Source organism: Acartia tonsa, chromosome 13 (genome assembly GCF_053477335.1).
Source record: "Acartia tonsa isolate MP-2025a chromosome 13, ASM5347733v1, whole genome shotgun sequence".
Lineage (NCBI taxonomy): Eukaryota > Metazoa > Arthropoda > Copepoda > Calanoida > Acartiidae > Acartia > Acartia tonsa.
The window spans coordinates 9,692,350-9,719,428 of record NC_137272.1 but is presented as its reverse complement, the minus strand read 5'-3'; the positions used below and the strand labels follow the sequence as shown (position 1 = coordinate 9,719,428).

The following is a 27,079-nucleotide window of genomic DNA, read 5'->3' as shown; positions in this document are numbered from 1 at the left end:
TCTTGTCTTATTAAAACATTCGTTTATCCTAATTACGATTACACTTAATGTTATAAAAAAGCACCTTTGCAATGTTTTTTGTCCTTCTTTCGTGTTTAGCTCCGCTTTTTTGATTGTTGTCATATTGAAAGGTGTTCAATATTTTTTTTTCCTTTCATGTTAAAATTTATATAATATTCATAAGTTTATTAACAAACTATTTGATAAACAACGAAGTAAATTTTTAAGAACATTTTAACACAATGTTTATGTTGTTAATTGTGTAAAATAAAAATGAATAATTGTCGACATTTTTATTCACTAACTGAATATTCTAGATATGTTTGGTACTAAAAAGTTATAGTATCTAACAAATATTTATACATTACTGTCTATACTAAAGGATATTGCTATCCACTGCACTGATATGGTTCTCCTTTACAATGTATCTTCTCCTAGGTCCTGCGAAGGTTTATAACTGTTTTGGCTCCCTGCCAAGAGAAATTGCACTTTGAGAGGTTTAGAGGGCTGTATAAAAGGTAATTAGTATAAGGATTTGTCACCTATAGGGGTAAAATTTCTCCCTTATTTTTTCAAGGGAGTGTGTATACCCCTCAGCGCCCCTTTCTGTATGCTTCTGTTTATAATTTTGAGACATTAGAGAGGGAAAGGGTGATAAATGATGGTCTTTTACAGCAGTAATGTATAACAGACCTACGAACAGATGCGAATTTTAGAGTAAAATTGTAAAAATAAGTTTTAAATTTAACAACAACAACAAAAATTTTGACCAACTGTCTCTAACTGTTTGAACGTAAATTACCTTGCAATATAAAAACTGTTTATAAAAATTCGGCCATGTGGAAATCCCAATTTCTGATTCTTTAATACGAGTTCATTAGTCTCTGCAGTTTTGGAAACAGCAATATGAATCCTGTAGTGAAAGCAAAGAAATTACTAAAGCTTTTTATGTATTTATTTTATAATAATAATGTTCTTATTTTGCAAGGGAAAGTAGTTTATTTCACCAGACCTCAAAGTTTTATAATAATGTTTTCTTATTTATTGGTTTAATAACTTTGGGAACTTTATTAGAATTTTGATTGGTAGAGTTATTAAGATGAGTGTCCAAACGTTTTAACCACTAACTGTAATCTACAGATGGGGTAATTTTGAGTATTATCATAGGAGATGTTCTAATATTTATAAACCATTGTCTTATCCCTTTATATTCTTGCTTTTTTAAAGTGATGAGTATATTAGCTCTATTACCCAATGGATCCGTCCCTATAATAGCAAACATAGAATTCCTTATCTCAAAATTATACTTTAGTTGCATACGTCCATTTTACACGAGAATAGGACAATAATTAAATTTGGTGAACTCATACAAAATACTATATACATTAAAAGTGAAAAAAGTTAACTTGAAATTCAGAAATTGTTAAAAAATTACATTGAATAAGACATTTTTCCTCAAGACTTCAATACAACAAGGAAGCCAAAACCATAAAGGCGGTAAGTAAATGTTTATTCTGATTCTAAAAGCGAGGCTTTTTAAAATAATGGTCGGTTCGTCTTAACGTCTGTCCGTAACGGATATATCTGTTATTAATTTGAACTTGTTAGAATCTTCCTATAGGTTTAAATATTTGATTGGTGATTCATGCAATAAATAGGTATAATTGAGAAAGCGTAGAAACTCTATAGTCATTACTATAAAGACAATTTTTAACCTAAGATGCGTTTTGACTTTTTTATGAATTTTAATTGTTATGATCATCCTATTTACTTCATTTCTGACTTCTAGTAGCCGCCTTAAAGGTCATCCTTAAAGGACGTGTGTTTCAAGGGGGCATTTTAGGGGATTTTCTCCACCCTGCGCTGTTACTGCTACTCTTTCTGTTTAAAGAAAGGATGAATGGTGTAGTATGGGGATTTCAATATCTGTAAAATAAATAACCCCAACACAATCAAAGAGCTTCCCAGAAAAAGAAGGGGGAATTTATCGACAAAGTGCTTCGCAACCCTATGACATCCTTGTTTCTATAAAGATCTGCTCCCCTTGCTTTGTATTTCTAAATACAGATATCTAGAATTTTGTTGAAATGTGTAGTAAATCATTACAAATTTAAAGGTAAAGGCGAGGCATTTCTATAGTCCATCTATAATACAAGTAGCTTGATGACTGTCCGTCCGTCTGTCCGACCGTCTGTCTGTTCCTTAAGATCTCGGTAACCACTGAACCGTTCGGATTCTACTCTTCAGGGTATATACCTATTAGTTCTGTGGTGGTTTTAAGCTATTTTCTCGGGGGGTGGGACACCCCCAACCCCCCCAAAAATGAAATTCCTCCCCCCCTTAAAAAAAATTTGGGGGAGAGTAGTGTTCGGAGCACCAGAATTTTTTTTATTTTTTATTTCTTTTAAAAGCTACCTCATGGGGCAAAGCCCCTAGAGGCTAGGGGCGAAGCCGCTAGTTCTACAATATAATACCTCAATGGTACATTAAATATCCTGTATTTAAGAAGCAGATTATAGTGCCTAATGAAAAATTACGTCATACAATACAAATGACCAATGAACGGTTTACATTATACATTTTACCATTTTTGAATCACAATGTATACTGGCCTATCATTGGCCATTTGTATACTATGACGTCATATTTTAAAGCAATTTTGTAATTAATTCACACAACTTTTTCAGTCTTTGTTTGATATTATGTTTCTTCCTTACTGAAACCACTGTATATTTGTTGAGTCCTACTTTTGTATGTTTTGTCATCCTTCTTCTTCTTGTAGCCCAAAATCTTCTCAGTCTGTATCATCATCTGTTGCCAGATTCAGGAATCTGGCACATTCTAGGGGCTTTAACCATAGGTCTCGTGGTGTTAGTGTTGTTGGGTTCGCCGGACAGCTAAATAGATGTTCTGTAGTATGTCCTGGTTGTTGGCAAAGGGGACAAATATCTGGGACAGGTATTTCCTTGCTTATTCTTGACATATAGCTTTTCAGGTAAGTGCTGTAACCTGATCTTAGCTGTGAGAGGGTGGTTCTGGTAACTCTGGGTAGGGCCTTTTCAGAGTCATTTATCTTCGGGGGTGGGGCACCTAGGACTTTGTTGTGCTCCAGTTTTGCAATATTCTTGCGTACAGAGTTGGTATGTAAGGCCTTTAATCTCTGCTTGTAGACGTCTTGAGGCATATCAGGTTGAGACATCTGTTTAATCTCGTCGCCAAACTTGGACCTTAAAGTTTCATTCATCTGGCGACGTGGGGGTGGGGCATTCAAATCGACACGGTTGGGGTGGTTTGGAAGCTGCGTTTGCAACAGAAACTGCTTGCTGAGCATCTCACAATGGTCCTTGACGGTCATAACTTTCGTTTCCTGATGTAGGTGATCTGGTTTAGACATGATATGACAGCCTGTGACTGCTCGCAAGGCAGCATTCTGGGCAACCTGGATCTCATTCCACGTGGTTTCTGATAAAGCAGGTGTCCAAATTGGACAGCAGTAATTGATGATAGATTGTCCAATTGCTTTAAAGGTGGTGATGATGGTCTCTTTATCCTTACCCCAGTTCGAGCCTGTTAGGGCTAGAAGGACGCCATTCTTGGTCTGGAGTTTGGTTTTCAGATTAGCAGCATGCTGTCTGAAGGAGAGAAGTGTGTCGAATGTGATACCCAGGAAGGTAGGTTTCTTCACTGTAGGAACAATCTGGCCATCTACCTCAATCTGTAGCACTACACTTGCGTCATTCGAGAATGTGGAAAATATAGTGGCAGATGATTTAGATGGTGAGATGAAGAGATTTCTACTCTTAAACCAGTCGTTTAAGATAGCCAGGTAGCTGTTGAGTTCTCTGACGTTGGACCAGAATTTAGCACATTGCTATCATCTGCATAGGTGACGAGCTTTATGTTACCTGGAGGGGATGGCATGGCAGACATGTAAAGGTTGAACAGGATGGGGGATAGAACTCCACCCTGTGGCACCCCTTGTTTCACTTTCCTGTATTTAGATGTTGAGTTGCGGAAAAGAACATATGTCTGTCTACCTCTCAGATAACCACATAGGAAGCGCTTGATGTAGCTGTTCAAGGGAAGGTTGTTGATATCCCTGAGAAGGAGATGGTGATCCACAGTATCAAAAGCCTTAGAAAGATCAATGGCTACCGATACTGTTCTGTTGACTGGTTTCTTCCTATTTAGTCCGTCATCAATGTGGTCCTTGATGGTCTGTAATGCTGTGAGTGTTGATCTACCCTTTCTGAATCCATGTTGGTGGTCAGCAAGTTCTATGGCATCAGTGAGATATGGGAGAAGAAGGGCTTCCAGTATCTTAGCAGGAGGGGAGAGAATGGATACTGGTCGATAACTGGAGCCTTTATTTGCAGGTTTACCTGGTTTCAGAAGGGTGATAATCTTGGCTGTCTTCCATTTGCCTGGTGTTTTGGCTGTGCTCATGACAAGGTTGAAAATTGATGTTAGAAACTTGATACCATGTGGTCCCAAGTGCTTGAGCATATTTGGAGACAGTCCATCTGGTCCTATGGCTTTGGAATTTTTAGCTCTTTTTATAGCAGCTGCAGTCTGGGCTGGAGTAAATTTAATCTTTGGCGTCTGGTGTTTTGGCTTGCTGTGCATGGAACGTAGAACAGTACGAAGGGCCTTATCAGGTTTCTTGTCCAGTTCCGGTGTGTATTGTCGATTAAATTTATTCGCCAGTTTAGTAGCATCATTGGTGGGCTTGTTGTCATCAAAGTCAATGCCTTGGTTGTCCGGCTGGACAGGTTGATCATTAAGGCTTTTGATGGTCTTCCATAACTTTGTGCTGCCTGGTTGACAGGTGGACAGGTATTGTGTCCACTTTTCCTTCCTGTGGTCTCTGATGAGTTTATTGATGTTTTTGTTGAGCTCAGGGATTCTGTTGTCACCAGGATTGTTCCTTTTCATGTTATCCCGTTCATCAATAAGTGTGGCAGCTTCGGTTGGTAAGGCATTATATGTGCGCGGAATTCTACCCGCTGGAATATATTTGCCAGCTGCTTCTTGGAGGATTTTTGAGAAGTATTTCTCGGCTTCAAATACATCTGTGACCTCTCTAGCTGATGAAAAGATGTTTTCAGTGTATTCTTGGAACTTGTCCCAGTCAGCTTTATTGTAGTTGACATAGGTGTAGTTGGGGGTGTTGGTTTTTTTCAGTTCCGCCGAAATACTAATGATGATTGGAAGATGGTCCGAAATTAGACTAGTGTCTAATTTCCAATTAGTTGTTGGAATCAGACTTGAGGTTGCCATGCTTATATCTGGTGCTGTTGCTGCATTAGCTGTTACTCTTGTTGGCTGATCTTCATTAATTATTCCATAATCAAGACCAGTGATGGTATCTACAAAGAGTCTACCTCGTGCATCTTCGTTTGCCTCAGAGTGCCATAACTGATGATGTGCGTTAACATCACCAAGAACTAGGGATGATGTTCCAAGTTCATCAAATAAATTATTTACTGATGGTGAATAGTTTTGGTTACAGCTGCTCTGGGGAGGGATATATACATTGCGTATGTAAAGTGGCTCTGTGTTGTTTTTGGCAGGTAGACTGATGGTGATGCTTTCCAAGTGTGGATCCTGTTCAAGAGCTGGTGGTGTTTTTTCAAGATTGAAGGTGACATCCTTGTGAACCAGGAATGCCAGACCTCCACCCTTGTTTGCGCCTCTGTCTTTACGTACGAATGTATAATTAGGAGTCTTGAGCTTTTTAGATTTAGCAGTTAGCTTTGTTTCTTGAATTGCTCCGATCTTGATATCTTTTTTCTCCATGTAATGGAGAAGTTCTTCGATTTTTCCTGTGATACCATTGATGTTATATTGTAGCAAATTCAATTTAGAGCTGTTGTCGTCTTGTTGTTGTTGTTGAGCTGGGGGAGGTTGTGGTGGGGGTGTTGAATTACGTCTGGGGGGTGGGGGGGAGGGGCGCCTGCGACGGGGTGGTGGTGGGGGGTTACTGCGACGAGGGGTGGGGGGGTTGGGTGCCAGATGGATGCAACAGGGTCCTGTCCAGGTTTTAAATTTCTTACGTTCATTAGATTATTTTAATTGTGAACATTTAACATGGAGCCATCCGTTGCATTTGTTGCATTCAATAAAAGTTCCAATGATTCTCTTTGTACATACAGTGCAGGTCCAGGTTGGCCCTGGATTCTGTTCTATGCCAGCTCGTAGGAGTAGTAGCCGAATAAGACATGCTGGTGTTGCCTTACTCTTTGTCGGACAAATTAAAAACTCAATTTAGCTGCGGGGTAAGCCACATTGTCTGTGATGTTAAAAAAGGTTGCCTCTGGGTTGATGATGATACAAGTTGGAAGATTGGGAGATTGTACTTGTTTGCTCTTGGCTTCCCCGCAGCTGCTGATGTTGTTGCTGTTGCAGTAGAAGGTGGATCCGCGACGTAGACACGGTAAACATAGGATCCCTTTTTTGTCATCCTTGTTTATTTGCTCGGCTACACTATCCTATTATTTTGTCTGGAGTGAAGGATCTCACTAACCACCAAACCAATAAGGTTGTTCTTTACAGTGTAGCTTATATGTCCAGGAAAGTTTTTTTATAACTATTTTTGGGGAGGGTATCTCCACCGTCCCAGTGAAAAATGACCCCTACCCATCAAAATAAATATTTTTTTTATATTTTTCTTTGAAAGTGCCTAAAGAATCGTTTAGGAGCGTAGCAGCTAGTATACTAAAAGTTAATAAAAATGTTTCATTTTTATCACCGTACTCTATAATTTTCCTGAAAGTATCGCAGTGATAATAATATAGTGCAAAATGATGGAAAAAACACTGAAATAATGAGACAGACAAACCATTTTTTTCTTCTTGTACCATTAACAGAAAGAAAACAGAGCACCAAAAATAATTAATAATAGGTTTGGTGGGAGTTGAGTGTTTTTTATTTGTTTTTAACTTTAGGTCACAGGTTAAAGGCATAAAACAATAAAACCCCTTATTTTAGACTTTTTTTATTATGAAGGGGTGTGTGTGGGGGGGGGGTTATACTTGATATACACTTCTGAGGGAAAGCACGGAAAAGCTGCCCCTTTGTTAAATAAAATGACTTTTTTTGTTTTCATAATTTTCTTTGATTTAAGTAAACATCATTCAAATTTAATTCAATCAAGAATTTGGTCGAAATCTTTTATTTTATAATAAAATTATTGTAGTTACATTTAAGATTTCAGAAAGAAAGACATTTTATATTATGATTCATACAATTATCATTAAAATTACCCGTACTTATATAAAATCTCTAAACCTTATACAACGGAGATGTCGTCTTTACATGTTGGAAATCCCAAAATGTAAACATTACGCATCTTTTGCGTATGGGGCACTTGTTAACTAGAATTTTATCTAAATATTTCGAAGATTTTTTTCTATAAAATAATATGTTTTTGTGTATTATTCGTGCATTTTTATGTTAATTTTTTGAAAATACAAAATAAAAATCTACAAAACTATGCAAAAATGTTCCGCTTCAGTCGTCTGCAATGAAAATAAAACAAGTTTTTTTTTCTGTAGTTAAGGGCTACAATTGTTATAACTTATAACTAGGCTAGGCTGAAAGAATTAAGCAATGACTTTTTAAAAACATTGATGATAGACAAAAGTAGTTTGTTTTAAATTCTTTGTTTTATAAGTATTTCGATTTATTTGTTTTGAATTAAATAATTAATTGTGATAAAACTGTCACTTTTCTTCCAATCATTTTTAAGTGACTTTGTAAAATTGTGTTACAAAAATAATTAAAATATTAAATATAATAGATAACAAGATAAAATGTCATAATAGATAATATAAATTGATTAAAAGTGACGAAAATTTATTAAAATGGACGCGAATCAAGTTGATAATCTGACGTAAGTTTATTAAATAAAATCTCCTTATTTAATTTGACATGTACTTTTTAAACTTTGGTTAAATTGATCATTTAAACTCTCGAAGGCCTCTTTTATTCCATTCTAATTTTTCAAGTGGCATCGCCCCTGACATCTAGGTTTGTGTTTTCCGAAGAGAAAAGAGGGGGCGGGGGGGGGGGGGTGCGGAAAAATAGCTAAGAACCTAGCTAGACTTTAATGTACAGAACCCAATAGATCAAAACTATTATGAAATTTAAACTGAGAACGTATCAATTCAATGCAATGGTTGGTGAGATCTTAACGTACAGACCAAATAACTAATTTCTTCGCCTCTGGCCTCACAGACCAGTATTTTCCGAGATCTTAAGCATTAGACAAGAAAAAATCTTACAACTGTACATAATAGAAAAGGATAAGAAACCCCAACAATTGTTTTAAAAACTTTGCTTCAAATGGAGGGGGGGCGGGGGGGGGGTTCATATTTTGTAGGCGAGATTCTTTTGCGTGGCTGAAATTGTCTTAATCCAAAATTAAATAGAAAAAAATCCCGTGGCCTAAAAAAAAGATTTACTTTAAAAGAAAGCCATATCGATCCGACGCGCATTTAGCGAGATCTTTTAATACAGAAACCCAAATAGACATCCTGTTACTTTTTATATTAAGGATATTAAGAATGCTTCTTGATCAAAGTATATACATATAAAAGTAAAACGCACTTTTTGCTATGCTTTTATACGAGCAAATTCATTGAAAACTGGTTATTTCATTAATTCACATTTATTTTCTGCTAACTTGGTTGGTAGTTTTAGTTTTTTGCGCAGTTAAATGGCAATTTAGTAGCTAGGCTACTTTACAAGTGTGTGTGTGTGTGTGTGTGTGTGTGTGTGTGTGTGTGTGTGTGTGTGTGTGTGTGTGTGTGTCTGTAATAGAAGGGTTGTCCTTTTTCCTCCAATACTCCTTGAATACCCATTTAAACGTTAAATAATTTTTAATTTTTATTACTATTTTAGTGTTCTAGACGGTACAGACTTACCAGGAACTATTGTTACAGAATCTGATTTATCAGGTAGTTAGATAGATAGATACATAGAAATGTAAATAGATAGATAAAATAGTTACCTAGAAAGAAAGATAGATAAAAAGGTCGAAAATGGTAGAGTTAAACAAATCATGAATATTGATTTCAAATATTTTAAGCTAAGCTTTTCAAAAACTGAAGTATGTTTGACAAGTGATAATTTATAGAGATTATATTATTGCATAATTTGGGCGTGTTAGATTCGTCCTTTTCATCTCAATTATTGCATGATGATTTCTTTAACAGTTAGATTCAATTAAAGATTACCTACCTATCAACTTCATTATAAAAAAGATTAAGTGTTGTAACCCTATGTTCATTTGTCCGTCTGATTTGTTGAGCTTCGTTTTTATGGATGTTGTAATACTTTTTTTTTACAGGAATTCTTCGAAATTTTGACTTTGGGCAAGAACAAGTTGGTCCAGACGGAACGCAGCAGAATAATAACGATTTAACAACACTAACAGTAAGTTTTAAAATTTGTTTTGAATCCTTTTAGTGATATATTCACAGGTATAGTTCTATGAAAAGTGATTTAACTCTTAAGATATAGTGCTATGTGGATTTACGCAGGACACCTGACATACTCAGGTTAGGCTTGAGGCGTTTTACCTAGTAAAATAAATTGAAAATAAGATGTTAGGAATATTTTTTGTTAGTTGATATCTTTAACATTCTAATGATTAGCCCTGATCATGCAGGGTCTATACCTGTGGTGCCATAACCATGCGGGACTACCTAGTACACAGTATAACCTAACCTAATCTAAACAATCAAACGAAAAACTATTCATTTCTTTCCCTTCTTTTTATTTTATTTCAAAACAAGGAAATGGGGGACTAGTCACTGATGTAAACCGCTTAAATTTTTTTAATTTTTTTCCATTTCAGGCACCATCTGAGGGTAACGGAGATCCTATTATATTTACCCTGCAAAGTGTTCCCCCCGCTGTTTCTTCTTCTCAACAATATGCTGATGTGGTGGTAAGGTTTTTTTTTATCTGTCGTGTATCGATCTACTTTTCAAGGACAGTCAAGGAGGGAAAAGACATTTGACTGTAAATTGTATTAGCATCCAAAATTTTATATTTTTCTTATGCTGTTGCTTTTGAACTATTATTAGCTACTTAATTTTAATTATTTGATTGATTGGTTTTCTTTCAGCCAATTATTTTAATTTACAGAAGGTGTAAATTAGTTTATCATCATTGGAGATATATTATATATCAATTTATCATGCATTGTTTATCCCCCTAAATCTCTGTGAACAAACCCATCTGCCTGTCTGACGGGATATTTACCTGTTGTATTTTGTAGGGCCCTATCCTTATGGGGTATTTTCCCTGTGGGCCGTGGGGCTCTTCTAACCAATACTGAACCTAAAATAAGCATAGGCAAAAAAACATTATTTTTCTCCATAAAGTCCGTACTTGATCCAAATGCGATATGAGGTAAACAACCAATGTCTTTTTTCTCATTTATTTGTAAAACACATACTTACCGACCGAATTATAAATTTATGTCTCTTTTTTTAGAGCGTAATAAACGGATTCGGACCTTCAGACTTAAATATGGCCCCACAGGTGGCAGATCAAATGTATTCTCAACAAGCACAACAGGAACCATGGGTGGAAATTATTGAAGAACCTAAATCTAACAGCCTCAGGTAACATATCCTTGCTGGGAAAGGTGTTGAGTTCGAGTCTAGACCACATCGTGTAATACTAGAGATGTTAAAATTGTACCTTCTAAGAGAAGAGGTTATGCCATTCTGACCATAAAAAGACGTAGCTAATTGATATTAACTTTTAGAACTTCCATGTAAAAGTTGTGCAATCGAAATGTAGTTTTCTGTTGGGAATTATTTAATTTCATATCGGAGGGAGCGACATTGGTCTGTAAATTTTTGATTTTTTGAAAACATGTTTTCTAATTTGTAGGTTAGGTAAACGCTTAAGGTGGGTATTAAATTTTGATTGGCTGGTTAAACTAGTTTAGAGCTTCAATTCTAACGTTGTTAAATTGTTTAGATTCCGTTATGAATGTGAAGGTAAAGGAGCCGGAGCCCTGCAGGGTAAATCTTCCACTCCTGAACACAAGACTTTCCCTAAAATAAAAGTAAGTTGTCATTCTCATTAATCTTTTGCTTAAAACTTTGGGTACTTTTATCAAATTCTGATTGGTCGGTATACCTTTAAAAGGCCCAAACTTTACAACCAGTAATTTCTTTATTAATGATTTATATTAATTTATCATTTATTGTCTTATCCCTTAAGATCCCTATTTCTATGCATATTTTTAGATCCATGGTTTTCGCGGATTTGCCACTGTTGTTGTTAGCTGTGTGACCCACAATAACGACCCTCCCAAAGCACATCCACATAAGCTTGTTAGCCCTGCATCGGTAAGTACAAACGAAAAACAGTAACATGATAGCTGTCTTTCTGACTGTCCAGTCCAGCGAAGGATCTTGATAACCGATAATCCAATATTATTCTTTTTTACAGTGAAGCTTCTTATAGCTCCAAGAAAGGTTTATTATTATTTTGAGGGAGGGTACCTCTTCTTTCACAGTCTAAAATCGGTAGGTAGGTAGTTGGGGGTTGACTTTTTTTTATAACAAAAGAATATCTGCACTATTGTTAACTTTTTACATTTGTCCATAAATTATTTTGTGCTTTGCTCATATGGAGGTTATCATTTACCTTTTTTGTAGGTAAACAATGGTTGTAAATTTGGCATCTGTACGCAGCGTATTGACGCTGAAACTATGGAAGCAGAATTCCAACATCTTGGCATTCAGGAACATTGACTTTAGAATTTTAACTAATACAGAAGGGGTAATTTTGTGTATCAAAATTGGGGATGTACATTAATTTATCGACCATTGTCTTATCACTTTAGATCCCTGTAAGAATTTTCACAAATTGTCAGTATGGCTTCGAATCCGGATACTTTTCGATGGATTTGAACCGGTTCTGAGCTAGACCTTCCGAAAATTCATTTATCATATTGTATTTTATACCTACAATTTTCTAAGAAGAATAAAATTAAAATCACAGAATTAATCTCTATTTTGAAATTAATTTCATTTAGTTTTATTTTACCCTTTTAACACTTTATCTTAAAAATTTGCGAAGAAAATGAATAACATCGTAGTGTGTGAAAAGAAAAGATATTAAAACCTCATTGGAACTCAGAAAAGACAAGAAAGTTGACCCATTTAGGTAAAATTTTAATATTTGCTGCTCGGACATTCTAGATTTGCATATACTATGACCTTCATCATTGAAAGTATTTTCATATTTATTCGATTTTCTTATCGCTCTCTTTCTATCTATTTATTTCTGTCGGTATGGCTGTCTGTTTTTTTTCTGTGTGGTCATCTATTTTTCTGTTTTTTTTTATGTTATGGTTCCCTCCCCAGAAATAGTTATAAACCTTCTCTTGACCTATTGTAATCTACACTCCAATGGAGAATCATATCGGTTTATCGGTTAGCGAGATCCTTTGATAAAAAAATATCTCAACTTAATGTATTTATGCATTTTCTATCTATTTGATGTTTATTGCTGTATCTATCTATTTAGCAATGGATATAAAATTGGCGGATAGTGTGAGAGATTCTCTCATGTCTTGATGATATGCTTCATCCAGCTGGCTAATACTCCCCATTCACACTCTTTACCCCATCCCCACCCATTTTACTGGAGTAAAGAACTGACCAATAAATGAGGTCCATAGTAGTAAATTGAGGTATAGTCCCTTACGTGACAACACCTCTTAAGGGGCGTTTCGTCGTATTTTATTTTTCACAGTAGCTTTTGATAGGTTATTATAGGTTAGGTTAAGTTAAGTTAGGTGATTGCCCAGCAGGGTTAGAGCCCCCTCGCAGGGGCTAGAAATAGGGGAAAAGCTACTGTAAAAATACAACGAAACGTTGCTACGAAAGGGACTAGGTATACCCGTTAATTGTAAATTGACGACAAAATTTCTGTTTCGGTACAACGGAATTTGGCTGGCCGTTTACCAGATCTTTACGTACAGACGTATGAAACCTGCTACTTCCCACAAGAATCAAAACCAGCATAGTTACTAATACAATTTATTGTATGAAAACGGTCATGCTGAAATAGAAAATAACAAAATTAATAATCAAATATTAAAATGTTAAATACATGATAAAATAAATCTTGTAAAAGAGAATAAATCTTTTTCTTATTTGGAACAATCGTCTATTCAATAAAATAAATATTCCTTATAAGAGGTTGCGTGACTTCGAAATTATATTTCAAAATGTATAAAGAAGGCTAGGGTTATTTTTTGCTTAAAATTAATCAAAATTGAATGCGAGATTGAAATTCATAAACAAAATCATAATAGACTACTATTAAAATATTCTGATACAAAAATAGATTAATTACTTGGTCTAATTTCAGTGAAAATGAAAAGATTAATTTGCCGTCTTAAAAAATCACTCCACTCCATTATAAATGCTTAAAGAAAGAATTCTTACCGAAGTTTTTGATCTTGTCAAGCCGGGAAGCACTCAAAGGTATTTTTCAGTACGGATAACACCACAATTCTGACTATACATGGTTTTTTATCACACAGATATTCCGCACATTTTGAAAGAAAGATTAAAGATGGCCACGCTAGCTTTGTTTTGGTTTAAGCGCAAGCGTTGTTTTGATTGCCGCGTCCAATTATGAACTTTTAATTTAAACTTGGGCGCTTTCTAAACTGCCATTAATGATAAGGAAAACAAAAGGATAAAGGTTCGAGTTCACAAACGCATCACACTATTATACTTCCAATACAATTTCCCTTTTCATATGATAAACATATTCTATATCCATTTTTTTTAGCCAAGGCTGGAGTCACATGGAAAGCAGTACGAATATTGATCTCAACGCTGTTAAACTCTGTTTCCACGTAAGTTTTTTTTCTTGCATTGAAACAAAATGCCCCACCCCTTACCTACCTTCCGAAAATTGAAATTATTGACATATAATCAAAAGGGGGGGGGGGAGACTTTTTTGCGTTGGTTTTTAATTTATGTCAGGTTAGGATAAAGGGGGGGGGGGGGTTAGTGCAACCATCTCGTAATCAATGTATAAATGGCACTAAGAATTAGATTTTTGATCTGAAATTTTGCATGAGTAGGTAATCCTTGGTAGGCTCAGCCGTTTAGCCGTTTTTTTTTGCTATTTTTAGGGCAAATCTGTCATAAATTACGTAGGAATCAACTTTTGAAACATATTTTTGCTTTAAATCATGTAAAATAATACAAAAAAATCATTTTTTTTATTTCTAGTACCAGCAACTACCGGCTAGAACCGTTTGAAAACGTTTTAGAGCGGGAAAGAGTATTATGTGGAGATAGGTTTCGTGATTGATTTACCTTCAAAATAGCTTAAAAATGGCTAAACGGCTGAGCCGCCAGCCGTTAGCCGTTACTTTTCCAACTTTTTGTTCGATTTAGGGAAAATAGACCTACCAAGGATTACTCATGCAAAATTTCAGATCGAAATTCGAATTCTAAGTGCCATTTATACATTGATTACTAGATGGTTGCATTAACCCTCCCGACCCTTAGGTACAGGGTTTCCACGCGGGGTTATGCACCTCATGTGATAGGTATAAAAAGAATCCTTTTATTGTCTATCTATTTCAAAAACAAGATTAAGGCTTCTTTGCTTGCTAAGCACTTTTAAGGAATAGCACCATATATACTGTGCCCCTAGCATCTTGGGTTAGTAAAATATCCTAAACTTATATTTTTACTCTAGGTTTGGTATGATAGAAACGGCGAAGGTAAATGTACGAAGCCAATGAAACCTGTCTGTTCAGAAGTTATTTATGACGCCAAGGAATGGATTTTTTAAATTTAATTTTGAATAGATTTATTACCTTAGTTGGGCTGTTAGATACAAAACCCAGTACAGCTCACTAGCAGGCAAAGTTTTTTTTGTAATAATTCAAGGGAATACCCTATTAAAGTAGACTAACTATATTATATAATTTCCTGAAAGTTTACCTTATCCTAAGAAATGCAACTTTTAATAGCTGACTTATAATGAAAAAATAGCTGCCTTTAATTTTTTCTCTACATTTTTTTTTGTAAAAAGTTCGCATTTATGTAGCACATAAAAAAATCCACTAAATATCAGGCTAAAAAAGAGCTTCAAATTATTGATATTTCGGATACTACATGCAGTGTCAATGGCGATAAAAAGATAATTTTGCTATGTGAAAAGGTATGTTTTTTTATACGCTATCTACATTTTCTGATTGGCCAATAGTGCCCTAGTTTTTTTTTATTAAACGTAAAATCCTACACTATAGATCTTTCTCCACAGACAGACAGATTCTAAGACATACTGTTACTTTTTAAAGGATATACACTTTTTATAAAATCAACTATGTTTATATTATATTTCATTGAATTTTTACATACTAAATCTAATTTGTGTGTTAATACATGTTGTTTGAATACTGATAATTTTTATCATGTTTTGTAGGTATCCCGCGATGACATACAGATTTGGTTCTATGACAACAAAGGTTGGGAGGAGAAGGCTAATTTTAACCCCTCAAATGTACACAAACAGTACGCCATCACGTTTTACCCGCCAAAATACAAGGTACTTACAGTTCATTAACCCTTTGGGTACGAAACATAGTTTTAGAGAAAAACCTATGAATATTGGCTAAAGAAATTACTCAAATGTACCTACTCAAAAAGATTACGCCATCACATTTTACCCGCCAAAATACAAGGTACGTACAGTTGACAAACCCTAGGGGGCGAAAAATCAAATTAGTTTTAAAGAAAAATCTATGAAAATTAGTTAAAGAAAATATTAATTTTAAACCCTAAAATGTCAAATCTTATTCTTCAATAAGTTTACTTAATTTTAGGTTCTTTGTCTAAAATATTTAATTCTTAACCAAATATTACAATTTTTTAGGATTTAAATATAAAAGAGAAGGTACGAGTATCTGTTGAGCTAAGAAAATCCAATGAATCTGAGCGAAGTGAACCTACAGATTTCTACTATCTACCACAACATGGTAAATATCCCTTAAGTCTGGTTAGGTAAGATTATATAGGGTATTACTATTTGCTGACCCCACAGGGTTATAGACATACTACAAAAAAGACAACATGTTTGTTTTATGCAGGAGGAATCTTTGCAAATTTCAGGATCAAACAACAATAAAATTAAACAATGCAAAAGTAAAGTTACCCAGGGATCGAAAGGGATAAAACAAAGGCTGATCAATTAATGTACAACCCAAATGATGATACACAAAATTACCCCTTCTGTAGATTATAATTAGTGGTCGAAACGTTTAAACACTCAACTTAATTATCCAACCAAGCAAAATTCACTAAGTTGTTAAGCCAATGAATAAGAAAACGTTATTAAAAAACTTTTGGGAACTAGTGTAATAAACAGCTCATTGTCCCCTTTATTCCTGAAAGTTACCAGAAAGTTCTGGAGTCACTATAATATAAACCAAAATATATTTTTTAGGTTTCTCTGAGAAGAAGTTGAAGGATGAAATAAAATGTGAAGAGAAGATGTACAACAACAATGCTATGAGCCCTGATCAGAGAAACATGCATCATCAAGTAAGAGAAATAGTCGGCGTTTTCCTCTGAGTGCCTTGTCGAGCACAGAAACCCCACTCTTATTCTGAAATAAAAATTTAAAATACGGGAAAGGATGGTGATTTTTCGTTTGTTTGTTTACTACTCTAGGTTAGGTTACTTAGGTTATCATGGTATTGAGTAAGCTTAGGGCACTTCAGGATTTATATCAAAAAGGGGAGGGACTGGGGAAGGGGGTGGGGGAGGTTCAGTGCTTAATAAGGAACTATGAAGAAAAACTTTGCACCCTTTTCTTTGATTTTTAAAAAGTTAGTATTTTTAATTTTAATTGTTAAGATGGTTGTTGGAAGACCTCCAGTGGCAATGAAATCCAACCCCTACAGTCCCCCCATGGTTGGGGGGAGCCCCTACTCCCCACCCATGGTGGGAGGCATGGGGGAGGTCAAGACCTCCAACAGCCCCTACTCCCAAGTACGGATTGGACAGGAGGGAAATCCAGTTCTTGTCAATGTCGAGGTGATTATTACGTTTGTCTTTTTACACCAGGAATCTTAAGGTATGAAACAGTGGGTGATAAATTAATATACACCCTTAATTATGTGTAAAAGTTTAGACGACCCCGGACCCAAAAATCAAGTCAAGTAAATCCAAATTTTTGAAACCAAAGAAGGAAAGATTAGGCTTTGGACACCAGTATAGTCTACAGTCGAAAATCCCCTTTCTCTCTTTTTACTACAGACTAACAGTCGACTTTTTGTTTCTGTCTGTAGCATGCAATTGATCTATTGATATCATGACGTACGGACTGACCCTAATAATAGAAAAGCTTTATTTTAATAGATATTAATATGTAGAAAAATGGTCCTACAGCTAGCAGCAGAAGCATCAGTCTTTCAAATATTGAGCCAAGCTTGATACCAAGTTGTCAACAAGGCAATTCTATCATCACAAATACTCAGGCACGGTTGCCAAATCAATCATTTCAATTCTCGATTTTTGTCGAGAATAAGTCTTTTACTGTTTTAATAAGTAGATAAAAATACCTATAGGTACTTTGCAGCATTTTAATGATTAACCTAATTGGCTTGAAAAAGTTGCACATCTTACATATTTATGGTTGGCAACTATTGAATTGTACAAAACAGGTTTTACAGCAGACCAACATGATTCCAAGTTCAACAGCTGATGGTCAGCTGATTTATCATCATTTGCAAGGAGGTACAGTAACAATTCTTTAATATGAAGTTGGAAGTTGTATGTGTCTATGTATATATGTTCTTTAAGATCTCCTAAAAGGCTAGACCAAGCGTTCCAAAATTTAAGGCAGGTTAGCATTGGTCAGGTATAGGTTTAAAATTTAGAAGGGTTTATTGATCCTCAGACTCAGTTCTCCACTAACCTTCCATTTTTTGTATCAGGTACAGCTGAAGACAGCAGAGCAGCTATAGCCGCTGCCATGAGTCCTCAGTATAACCATCAGTTCTTATATTGGCACAGCTGAAGACAGCATAGCAGCTATAGCCGCTGCCATGAGACCACAGTGCGACCATCAGTTCTCATAATTATTAATTCTCAGGTACAGCTGAAGACAGCATAGCAGCTATAGCCGCTGCCATGAGTCCACAGTACGACCATCAGTTCTCATAATTATTAATTATCAGGTACAGCTGAAGACAGCATAGCAGCTATAGCCGCTGCCATGAGACCACAGTGCGACCATCAGTTCTCATGATTATTAATTATCAGGTACAGCTGAAGCCAGCATAGCTGCTATAGCCGCTGCCATGAGTCCGCAGTATAACCATTAGTTTTTATATTATTAATTATCAGGCACAGCTAGATGAAGACAGCATAGCAGCTATAGCAGCTGCCATGAGTCCACAGTATAACCATCAGTTCTCATAATTATTAATTATCAGGAACAGCTGAAGACACATAGCAGCTATAGCCGCTGCCATGAGATCACAGTACGACCATCAGTTCTCATGATTATTAATTCTCAGGTACAGCTGAAGCCAGCATAGCTGCTATAGCCGCTGCCATGAGTCCGCAGTACGACCTTCAGTTCTCATAATTAATAATTATCTGGTACAGCTGAAGACAGCATAGCAGCTATAGCCGCTGCCACGAGTCCTCAGTACGACCATCAGTTCTCATAATTATTAATTCTCAGGTACAGCTGAAGACAGCATAGCAGCTATAGCCGCTGCCATGAGCCCGTAGTACGACCATCAGTTTTCATAATTTAAATTATCAGGTACAGCTGAAGACAGCATAGCAGCTATAGCCGCTGCCATGAGCCCGCAGTACGACCATCAGTTCTCACCTCAACAGCAAGATTATTACACAGGAAATTATCCATTTTAGATTTTTGCAAAGTAAAAAAATCCAATTTGAACATGGATCTTGAGGGATAAGACAATAGACAATAAATTGTTGGATCTACACATGTATATAATCAGGGACCTTAAGTGATAAGACATTGATGATTTAGCTTAAAATTAACCTTCTCTGTAGATTAAGATTAATTATTATTAGCTTGGACTCTTTTCAAAGTTTTTAAGCCAACAAGTGATATAAAGTTTTTTTTTATATAAAACTTTGGGTAGGTACCAATTTAATTTACAGTCATTAATAATAAAATGGATTATTTTGTGTACAGATCTCCAGCCGCCTCAGAACGGGGACATGATGTACCCGCCCCAGTCGGTGAATGGGGGTTACGGCGGGGGGCCATTCTGTATCAACAATCTTTCCTCAGGGATGGAGTAGATTTTTGCGAAACATTTATGTTCTTTTTTATTTCAAACAATCAGGGAAAAGGGAATAGGGTTCTGACAAACAATTCTAAAGAAAAATTTCCCAACCACCCCCTTCTCTTTTTTTCTCCACCTTCTTACCCAATCTCTTTCAGTTACGTGAAAAAAAAACAAGTTTTACTCCAACTTTATTCCAACAAAATATTAAATTTTGCGGCATTTCCAATTGGAATTAATTGGCTGAATAGCAGCCCCTGGAAACACGTAACACATCATCTTGATGTTTGGAAGGTGATGGGTTCAAATCTTGGCCCGAACCACGTTGTAACTAAAGACGATTTCCAATGCGTTGCATTAATATTAAGAGTAGGGGAAACTTTTTTAACCCAGAACAGTTAGAACTTTTAACCCCAAGGAGGCACAAACCCTTCAGGGCCTAAACCTGCTATGCCCGAACCCTACCGTAGTACCCAGTACCCAATATACCCTAACCTAACCAAAACAAACAGATAAAACACCTGTATTATTTTCAAGTTATTTCAAAATAAGGGGGGCTTGGTTCTGTTCTAACCACTTTGAAGGAATCTGTCGAAAATTATTTCGCTAAATATTCTATCCATGCTCCTTGTAGATTTGACAAATAATTTGAACATACAGAACTCGCCACCCCATGGACTGGGGGGTGGGGAGGCAGCAGATTATTTGATCCCCAACGCATCCCATCAACAGGTAAAATAAATGATCAAGCAAGGATGATAACATCTACTTGTGGCGAAGCACAGAAAATCGTGACATACGTGAGTTTAGATGTGAACCTTTAGTTGTCATAATAATTTTGAATGATACTTCTGTCAAATGTTCTTATTCGGTCTAAAGTACATAAATGATGAAAAATTTAAATAGACAATCATAATTACTTTTGGTTCATTCTACTTTTAAACATGGACCTACGCTCTTTCTATGGACCGACACTTGATTATTAAAACTTCATTAAAAAAAAAGAATCCTTGTATACAAGTAACAAGATCTTGCTAACCGCTGAACTAATATGGGTCTCCTTTAAAGTGAAGCTTCTTATAACTCTTACAAGATTTACAACTATTTTTAGGGAGGGTACCTACACCCTCCCAAGAATACCTAATCGACTATGAAAAAATACCCCCCATATGGATTTTCTTTTTCTTCAAAAAAAAACCTTAAAATGAAGGTTCAACTTTTCTCTTATCCGAAGTCTTCAATTACCCCCTAGAGGCCTCTTGTGGCGTAGCTAAAAGTCTTTAATAAAATAACTTTTTTTTTATCTCATTAGAAGGGTGGCAAGAGATCGCAGAACGATGCTGGTTTAGATTCTGGCAAGTTGGTACTTCCTTATCAGAATGCCAAGAACAACTCTGGACAGCTGACAGCCGTTAACAAACATAATCTTTCCAGGTATCAACACATTCAGGGAGGGAGGGGGCATTGGGCTGTTTATTATACCTAAAGTTCTATAAAAATGTTTTCTTATTTGTTGGCTTAACAACTTTGGGGTCTTACTGTTAAATATTGATTGGTTGTTTCATTAAGTTGAGTGTCCAATTTAATTACTAATTGTTATCTACAGAAGGGTTAATTTTATGTAACATTATTGGGAATGTAGCCTTGTAGGTACATTAATTTAGTTGTTGTTTGAACAGTTCTATATAGTTTTACTCTGGGATCTTAGGGATAAGATAATGGACTTATATTTTGAGAAAAAAAATTAAAAACGTTTAAGAGGTTGGGTATTTTTTTTATGCTAACCTCTGATAATAGGGCATTTACCATGCGGGACTACCCTGTAACAAATTATAACTTAACTTATAATTTCTCCATTTACTATCCGCGAAAACTGTCTACAATACGAGGCTATAAATAACTATAATTTTTTTCAGACAACAATCATCATTGAATACACCAACAGTGAGCGAGCAGCTGAGCGACAGCAACTTCTTAAACATGGCCAATCTTGCCGGCGGGGAAGTAAACAACTTTTGATAAAGGCCGCATGTGTTTATGAATGTTGTTCCTGTAAAACAACGTGATAAATAAAGATTCTTGAAAGCTAAAAATTCAAACGTTATTAGAAAGCTCAATTGGAATAACTGTTAATGTCTTTTTATAATGCACAGATATTTTTTTTTTGAATATAAGCTGTTATACCTAATATGTATATGTTTAATTATATGTGCTGCTTATTTTAAGTACCTTTTTTCTAATTATTTACAGTTAAAAATGTAATAAACGAATACATAATATGATTATTTAGATGTTAATATAACTGTATTTATGTATTTGCTTTTATCCATGACTTTAAAAAAAAGTTTCTTTTGTATCCATTTCTATAATAAGTAAGTACGGAAAAATGTTAAGGAATAAGAAAATTTTATCTACATCACCCGAATTATGACAAACAAATTTACCTCTTCTGTATATTAAAATGTATTATTGAAATTTTGGACATGATCAGTTTGAAACTAACGTTGATGTAAAAAAATTGGGTACCAGTGTAATTTTCAGTCCAATATCTGCTCCCTCCCTGCATATTTGAGTGTTATTTCTCAGTTATAGTTAGATTTTATGATAGTCTTACATCTTTAGATATTTTAGAATTGTTTAAGCCCGGTGCCTTATTCAGAAAAAAAAGGATATTTTCTCCTTTGAATCCATGACAATCAATATTCACATATATATAAATAAGGGATGTGTCAGTGTTATATGCAAAAAATCGTTAAATTATCCCTATAAAATGTGATTAAAATGTATCTTTTCATATATGTGCAACTAAACCTACCTATTTGTAAATAGAAAATTTCATTTTAACTTTGTATTTAAGTGTTCGATCTAAAGTTTATATGAACACTTTTTATGTTATTTTAAAATTTATGCCTTTTTCAAAGCTTGACCAATAATTTGCATTTCTTTTTAGCATTCAGAATATTTATTCATTTTGTTCAACTTCTATCATTAAGAAACTATTTGAATAAATCCTTTTATTGTTACATGGAATTATTTTGATGAGCGAAGCTTTTCTATAATTAAGGTCGACCCGTACATTCATCAGTCCATAACAGATAGATAGTTTTATCGTTAATTTAGGCATGTTAGAATTGTCCTATCGATTTGAAATTTGCAGTATTAAATCCTTGTAAGAGTTCATTAAAAAATAGAAAGCGTATCAACTCTGTAATCAATCCTAGAACGTTTGTCGGTACATTTAAAACAAATTTGACTTATTGACAAAATAAATAAATATAAAAATTAAATAAATATCATAGTCGTCTGATTATTGATAAATAATTGCCAGGGGATGTTCCAAGCATTTTAAAGGGCGAATAAATGTTGAATATGATATTAGCTCAAGGAAGACGTGCCATTCCATAGATTATAAATAACTTAAAGATATTGACATATTCAATTGTATAAGTCTGTTTATAGCTTAAAACCAATTTACTGCTAAGGAAATACATCTAATATTATTATATCTACTTTTTACTTTAAAATAATAAAAAAAAGCATTATTTAAAATGTACTGTTAAGCAAATCATTTACATGGGATAATAAAGGATGATCTCACTTTAATTAATGTCTAAATCAATATTTATCCAAAAATATAAAGAAATTCGTCAGTTGAGTAATCCGGGTCTTAGTATTAACAAGTTCTCTAGAGAACACACATATTTAAACAATATGCATTAAATATAAATTATAAAAAAATAAAAGAATAACAAAAATACTAAAATGACAAGTATTTGAAAATTAAAACAGTAAAATTAAGTTTTTAAATTAGAAAAAAATGAATCTTACTGAAGACAGTGACAATTATTTTTATTTTAACAGGACTGATCTTAATAATATCAGTGACTTCAGTCTAGATGTCAGTTCTAGTCCCTTTAAACCTGACTATCTGGCAATACCAATGTTGATACTTTCCCTGTCATTCACCTTCTTTCAGCATGCCTATCATAACTCCTTATCATCAAATGAGAAGAACATTGTTGTCTTTCTAGATATTGGCATAGCCCACTATGTTCAGGCAGCCAATATCATTTTTTTAACCCCTGTAATATGGAGGACATTTATAAGTGTCATTCCTGTGAATGTTGCTGTTTTAATTGATATTTGTGGCAGATGTTGCAATTTCAACTCCCTGTCAAACTATACCTGTCTTTCAATCCTAAGAATCCTGCTCTACCATGAAGTTACTATTTCAACAAATACTGACCAAAAGAAATTAAGCAGAGGAATCTTTTGCTTCTCTTTCTTCTTTTGGGTGGGGACAAACTTTCGAATGTTTGCAACAAAACGCCACAGACAATTTGGTTATTTTCAATACCTTATCAAAAAGGAGTTAACTAGTCCTGCAATCAACCTAGGTGGGACAGTTATGTTAGTCTTGAATACGATATTCATGATCAGTGTGGAGATATATTTACTGGTGAAGTTGAGACGGTGGCCATCTCTGTGTCAAGGGGGGAAACTGAAATCAGTGAGTGTTGCCATCATAACCATGATTGTCACCATCATACTTGGCACCACCACAGCATACTTTCCAGAATTAAACAGTATCAGATTGCCTCTCTTACCATTCACTTTCCAAATGTTCTTCATAATCAAGATTTATTCTTTTGTGATTGATAAACTTAAAAGGTATTGGAACATTTTTGTCAGCATTGTTTCTTTCAAAGGCTTTCCGGAGTCATTAGACAATGAAAGCAGAGTTAATTGTGAATCATCAAGTTTTGCAGTGAATTCCTATGGAATTTTTGTTGGTCCTAACCCTCTGCCTAAAACTACCACCAATGAAGGATTAAAAATTGTAAGCAATAATTTCAGCAGTGTTCACCATATGTTTAGTGAAGGAAACAAAAAAGAAAATAATGATTTCATGGGCATTTATGTTGGTCCTCAAGACATTTATGGAGATTCTATCAATGAAATATCCAATGAGGAGAAAAGTGGTGAGGATGGTGATATTTTTATGAAAGCAGAATTTTTTGAAAATGAAATAGATAGCATACATGATGACTTATGTGATATGGAAAGGTGTGATCAAATCATTGATAAATCTAAAATAGACTTTGATAAAACTGAAAGAAAAGTACTATGCTTTATTCTTCCTAATCAAGTTCACATAGAACTCTCTGGGAATGAAAGAAGCGATGCCTCAAATAATCCCACTGAACACTTTATTAATGAAATTAATAAAAATTTAGAAGTAAAAAATGCAAGAAAAAAGAAAAAGTTACTCAAAACAGCTAACATAACCAAAAATCCAACAATTATCAAAAATAGCAAGGAATCAATTAAAACCATTAGCGATTTGTATGAAGAATGTAAAGACAATGAAGAAATTATTAATCATGGGGAAAAACAAGAAATTAGTGAACATAAAGGTAAGGATTAATGTGTCACAGCATAATCATTAAAATAATAAAGTTTAATGAACAGGCTAATAAGGACATTCATTTTTTATCTCATATTTTTGTAATTACCAAACAAAACATTTTGTAAACTTTTTCCAAGTTTCCCTTTCACAACTGCATTTTATTTGTAAAAACAATTCTGTAAAGACTCTAATAAACTGTTTTTACCTCTAGACATGGAAGAAGAGACAGAGTTCACCACCAAAGAAACAGTTAAATATGATAAAGAGAACTCTAATGACAAGAATAAACAATCAGAACTTTTCAAACAGTTAACTATCATTAGTAAATCAAAAGACATGACTGCAGTAGATATTGATTAATTTTTAAAAATGTATGTGAGAGACATGTTTATAAAGCAGAAAGATTTTGCTCTGTGTTTTTGTACTCTAGGAATATGTAGACTGCAGAGTTGATCATTTGGTAATTTTCAGGGAAGTCTGGTATTGTTTTAATGCAGGTTTTATGGCTTTACTTGTATATATAGTGCTAATTACGGAAACAAATTTAACTGCTATAATTATGAATATAAATAAATTTTATTAAAAGCTGGCTTTAAATAAATTAAGGATTAATTTGTATGAATTAATAAGTATTAACTATTTAATTAGGACTATAATTGTTATTAATTAATTTTTTTATTCTTAAATTAAATGTATAATTTAAGTATTAGTATTAGATAAAGTTAATTAAGAATTAAATGTAAGAACCTTAACCTATTAATAAATACTTAATTATAATTCACATAAACTTTTAAGCCCAGTTCACAAAGACTGAATTTTTTCTTTAAATCAACCACAACAAAAAAAAACTTTTTAAAAAGGTCAACGTTAATTTTCTAGTTCGTCTATCTCTTTTGTGAACTAAGCCTTATTCTTGTTATATATATTTACCAATCAATAATTGTATTGAAATGTAATGTACAAGCTTTTAGACAGTGGTTTATAATCATGTTTATATAGAAAAAGTAATTATAAAAATTATAATTGATTTCTTTTCAATTGTTATTTTTTGCCATTCAACATTATAAGCAATGAATTAATCAATTTTTAAATATTTTTAAAGAAAGGATTGGGAAACGGGTTGTACATTGCTCAAGAAGAGGGGACGTTTTGTGATAGCACCAATTTATATTTATGAACCAAATCTCTATGCAAATGATAATTACATAGGTATATTAACAATTAACAGTATTTAAGAATTAGACTTGAGAAGAATTTTAAAATTTTAATTCTAAACTTTAATCATTCAAAAATTCAGCTGAACTTTGTGTTGTACGGAAAGTACTGTAGTGGGAGAATTTCAGCTGTTAGTATTTCCAGCTAAGTAGAAGGCCGAATCCATTCAACAACCAATCACAGCTGAGCATCTGGAGATAGTTGTAATAGTTTAATATTTTTGTACTATGATTTTCTGCTTACGAAAGCAAAGTTAAACTAATTTCATTTTTAGAGATGATGAATTGATTTTGATCCAAAATTTCTACCATTAGCAATGGAAAACTTTCCAAATTTTTATAAAAGTAAAATGTCTAAAACTTTTTTATTGAAGCATTAAATCAATAGAACAATTTTGAAGTGCTTCCTTTTATCATATATCAATAGCGTTGTCATGGAGGAGTTTGTTGTTGAATATCTAGACAGAAATTTCTCTGTACACAATTTAAAATTTATTCAGGAATTTTTATATAAACGATAAATAATTATAGAAGAGAAATTAAACTATGTAAAACAAGTATGACTAAGTAGCAACTACACTTTTAAATTGTCCCAACTCATACAAAAATGATTATGCTTATCTTAAAATTGATTGATTGAATTTTAACAATCCCAATTTAAAGATTACAGTTTATATAAGTCACTCAACTGGGCACATCCACATGTTGTGGGGTAGGTGATAGGTACATATCTCAGCTCAACACTGTTTATAGATAATGACGTTAAAAATGGTTTCTACCACTGTCATGTTAGGTGGGTGACATAAGTAGTGAATGTCTTGGCGTAAAACAGGCACAATCATTGCCATGTACAGTTCTAGACTTGGGTCGTGCAAACTAAGGGTTGGTTGTCTGCAGCACATTTAACCATATAACCATGCACGAGAAAGACTTAAATAAGATCCAGTGGAGTATCCAGTTTTTAAGGGCTATCTGTTATGGAAGGACTGACTTTAATTGTTGAAAAGCTTTATTAAGTTATTAATAAAAGGACGGCTCGGCTTCAGCTGTTCGTTTTTTTACACTCTCACTCGGTGGCTCTCTATTGTTTGGCCTAAAAAAGTTATG

At 34.3% G+C, this 27,079-nt stretch overlaps 1 protein-coding gene and 1 long non-coding RNA gene across 6 annotated transcripts; one reads left to right on the top strand and one right to left on the bottom strand.

The window, feature by feature from the left end:
- The first annotated feature begins 1,312 nt into the window (after window positions 1-1,312).
- On the top strand, window positions 1,313-21,851 carry LOC145304548 (putative transcription factor p65 homolog). 5 transcript variants are annotated; one of them, XM_080146457.1, is made up of 23 exons: window positions 1,313-1,497; window positions 8,905-8,960; window positions 9,353-9,438; window positions 9,863-9,955; window positions 10,507-10,637; window positions 11,002-11,089; window positions 11,274-11,375; window positions 11,688-11,774; window positions 12,131-12,198; window positions 13,840-13,906; window positions 14,764-14,845; window positions 15,146-15,231; window positions 15,496-15,618; window positions 15,946-16,048; window positions 16,516-16,613; window positions 16,929-17,108; window positions 17,447-17,551; window positions 17,738-17,810; window positions 18,850-18,942; window positions 19,255-19,353; window positions 19,983-20,080; window positions 20,661-20,782; window positions 21,265-21,851. In XM_080146457.1, the coding sequence occupies exons 5-23, from the start codon at window positions 10,543-10,545 to the stop codon at window positions 21,365-21,367; spliced, it is 1,872 nt and encodes a 623-aa protein (XP_080002583.1). In that variant the 5' UTR covers window positions 1,313-1,497; window positions 8,905-8,960; window positions 9,353-9,438; window positions 9,863-9,955; window positions 10,507-10,542; the 3' UTR covers window positions 21,368-21,851. The 5 variants fall into 5 exon arrangements, with proteins under 5 accessions (XP_080002583.1, XP_080002582.1, XP_080002586.1 ...); XM_080146456.1 differs by lacking the exon at window positions 1,313-1,497 and adding an exon at window positions 7,225-7,894; XM_080146460.1 differs by lacking the exons at window positions 1,313-1,497; window positions 18,850-18,942; window positions 19,255-19,353; ... (1 more) ...; window positions 20,661-20,782; window positions 21,265-21,851 and adding exons at window positions 7,225-7,894; window positions 18,766-18,833.
- On the bottom strand, window positions 13,064-13,830 carry LOC145304549 (uncharacterized). Its single transcript, XR_013874115.1, has 2 exons — window positions 13,488-13,830; window positions 13,064-13,098 (listed from the first exon to the last, which is right to left on the bottom strand). It is a non-coding gene; the product is annotated as an uncharacterized LOC145304549 (long non-coding RNA).
- Window positions 21,852-27,079: the final 5,228 nt, after the last annotated feature.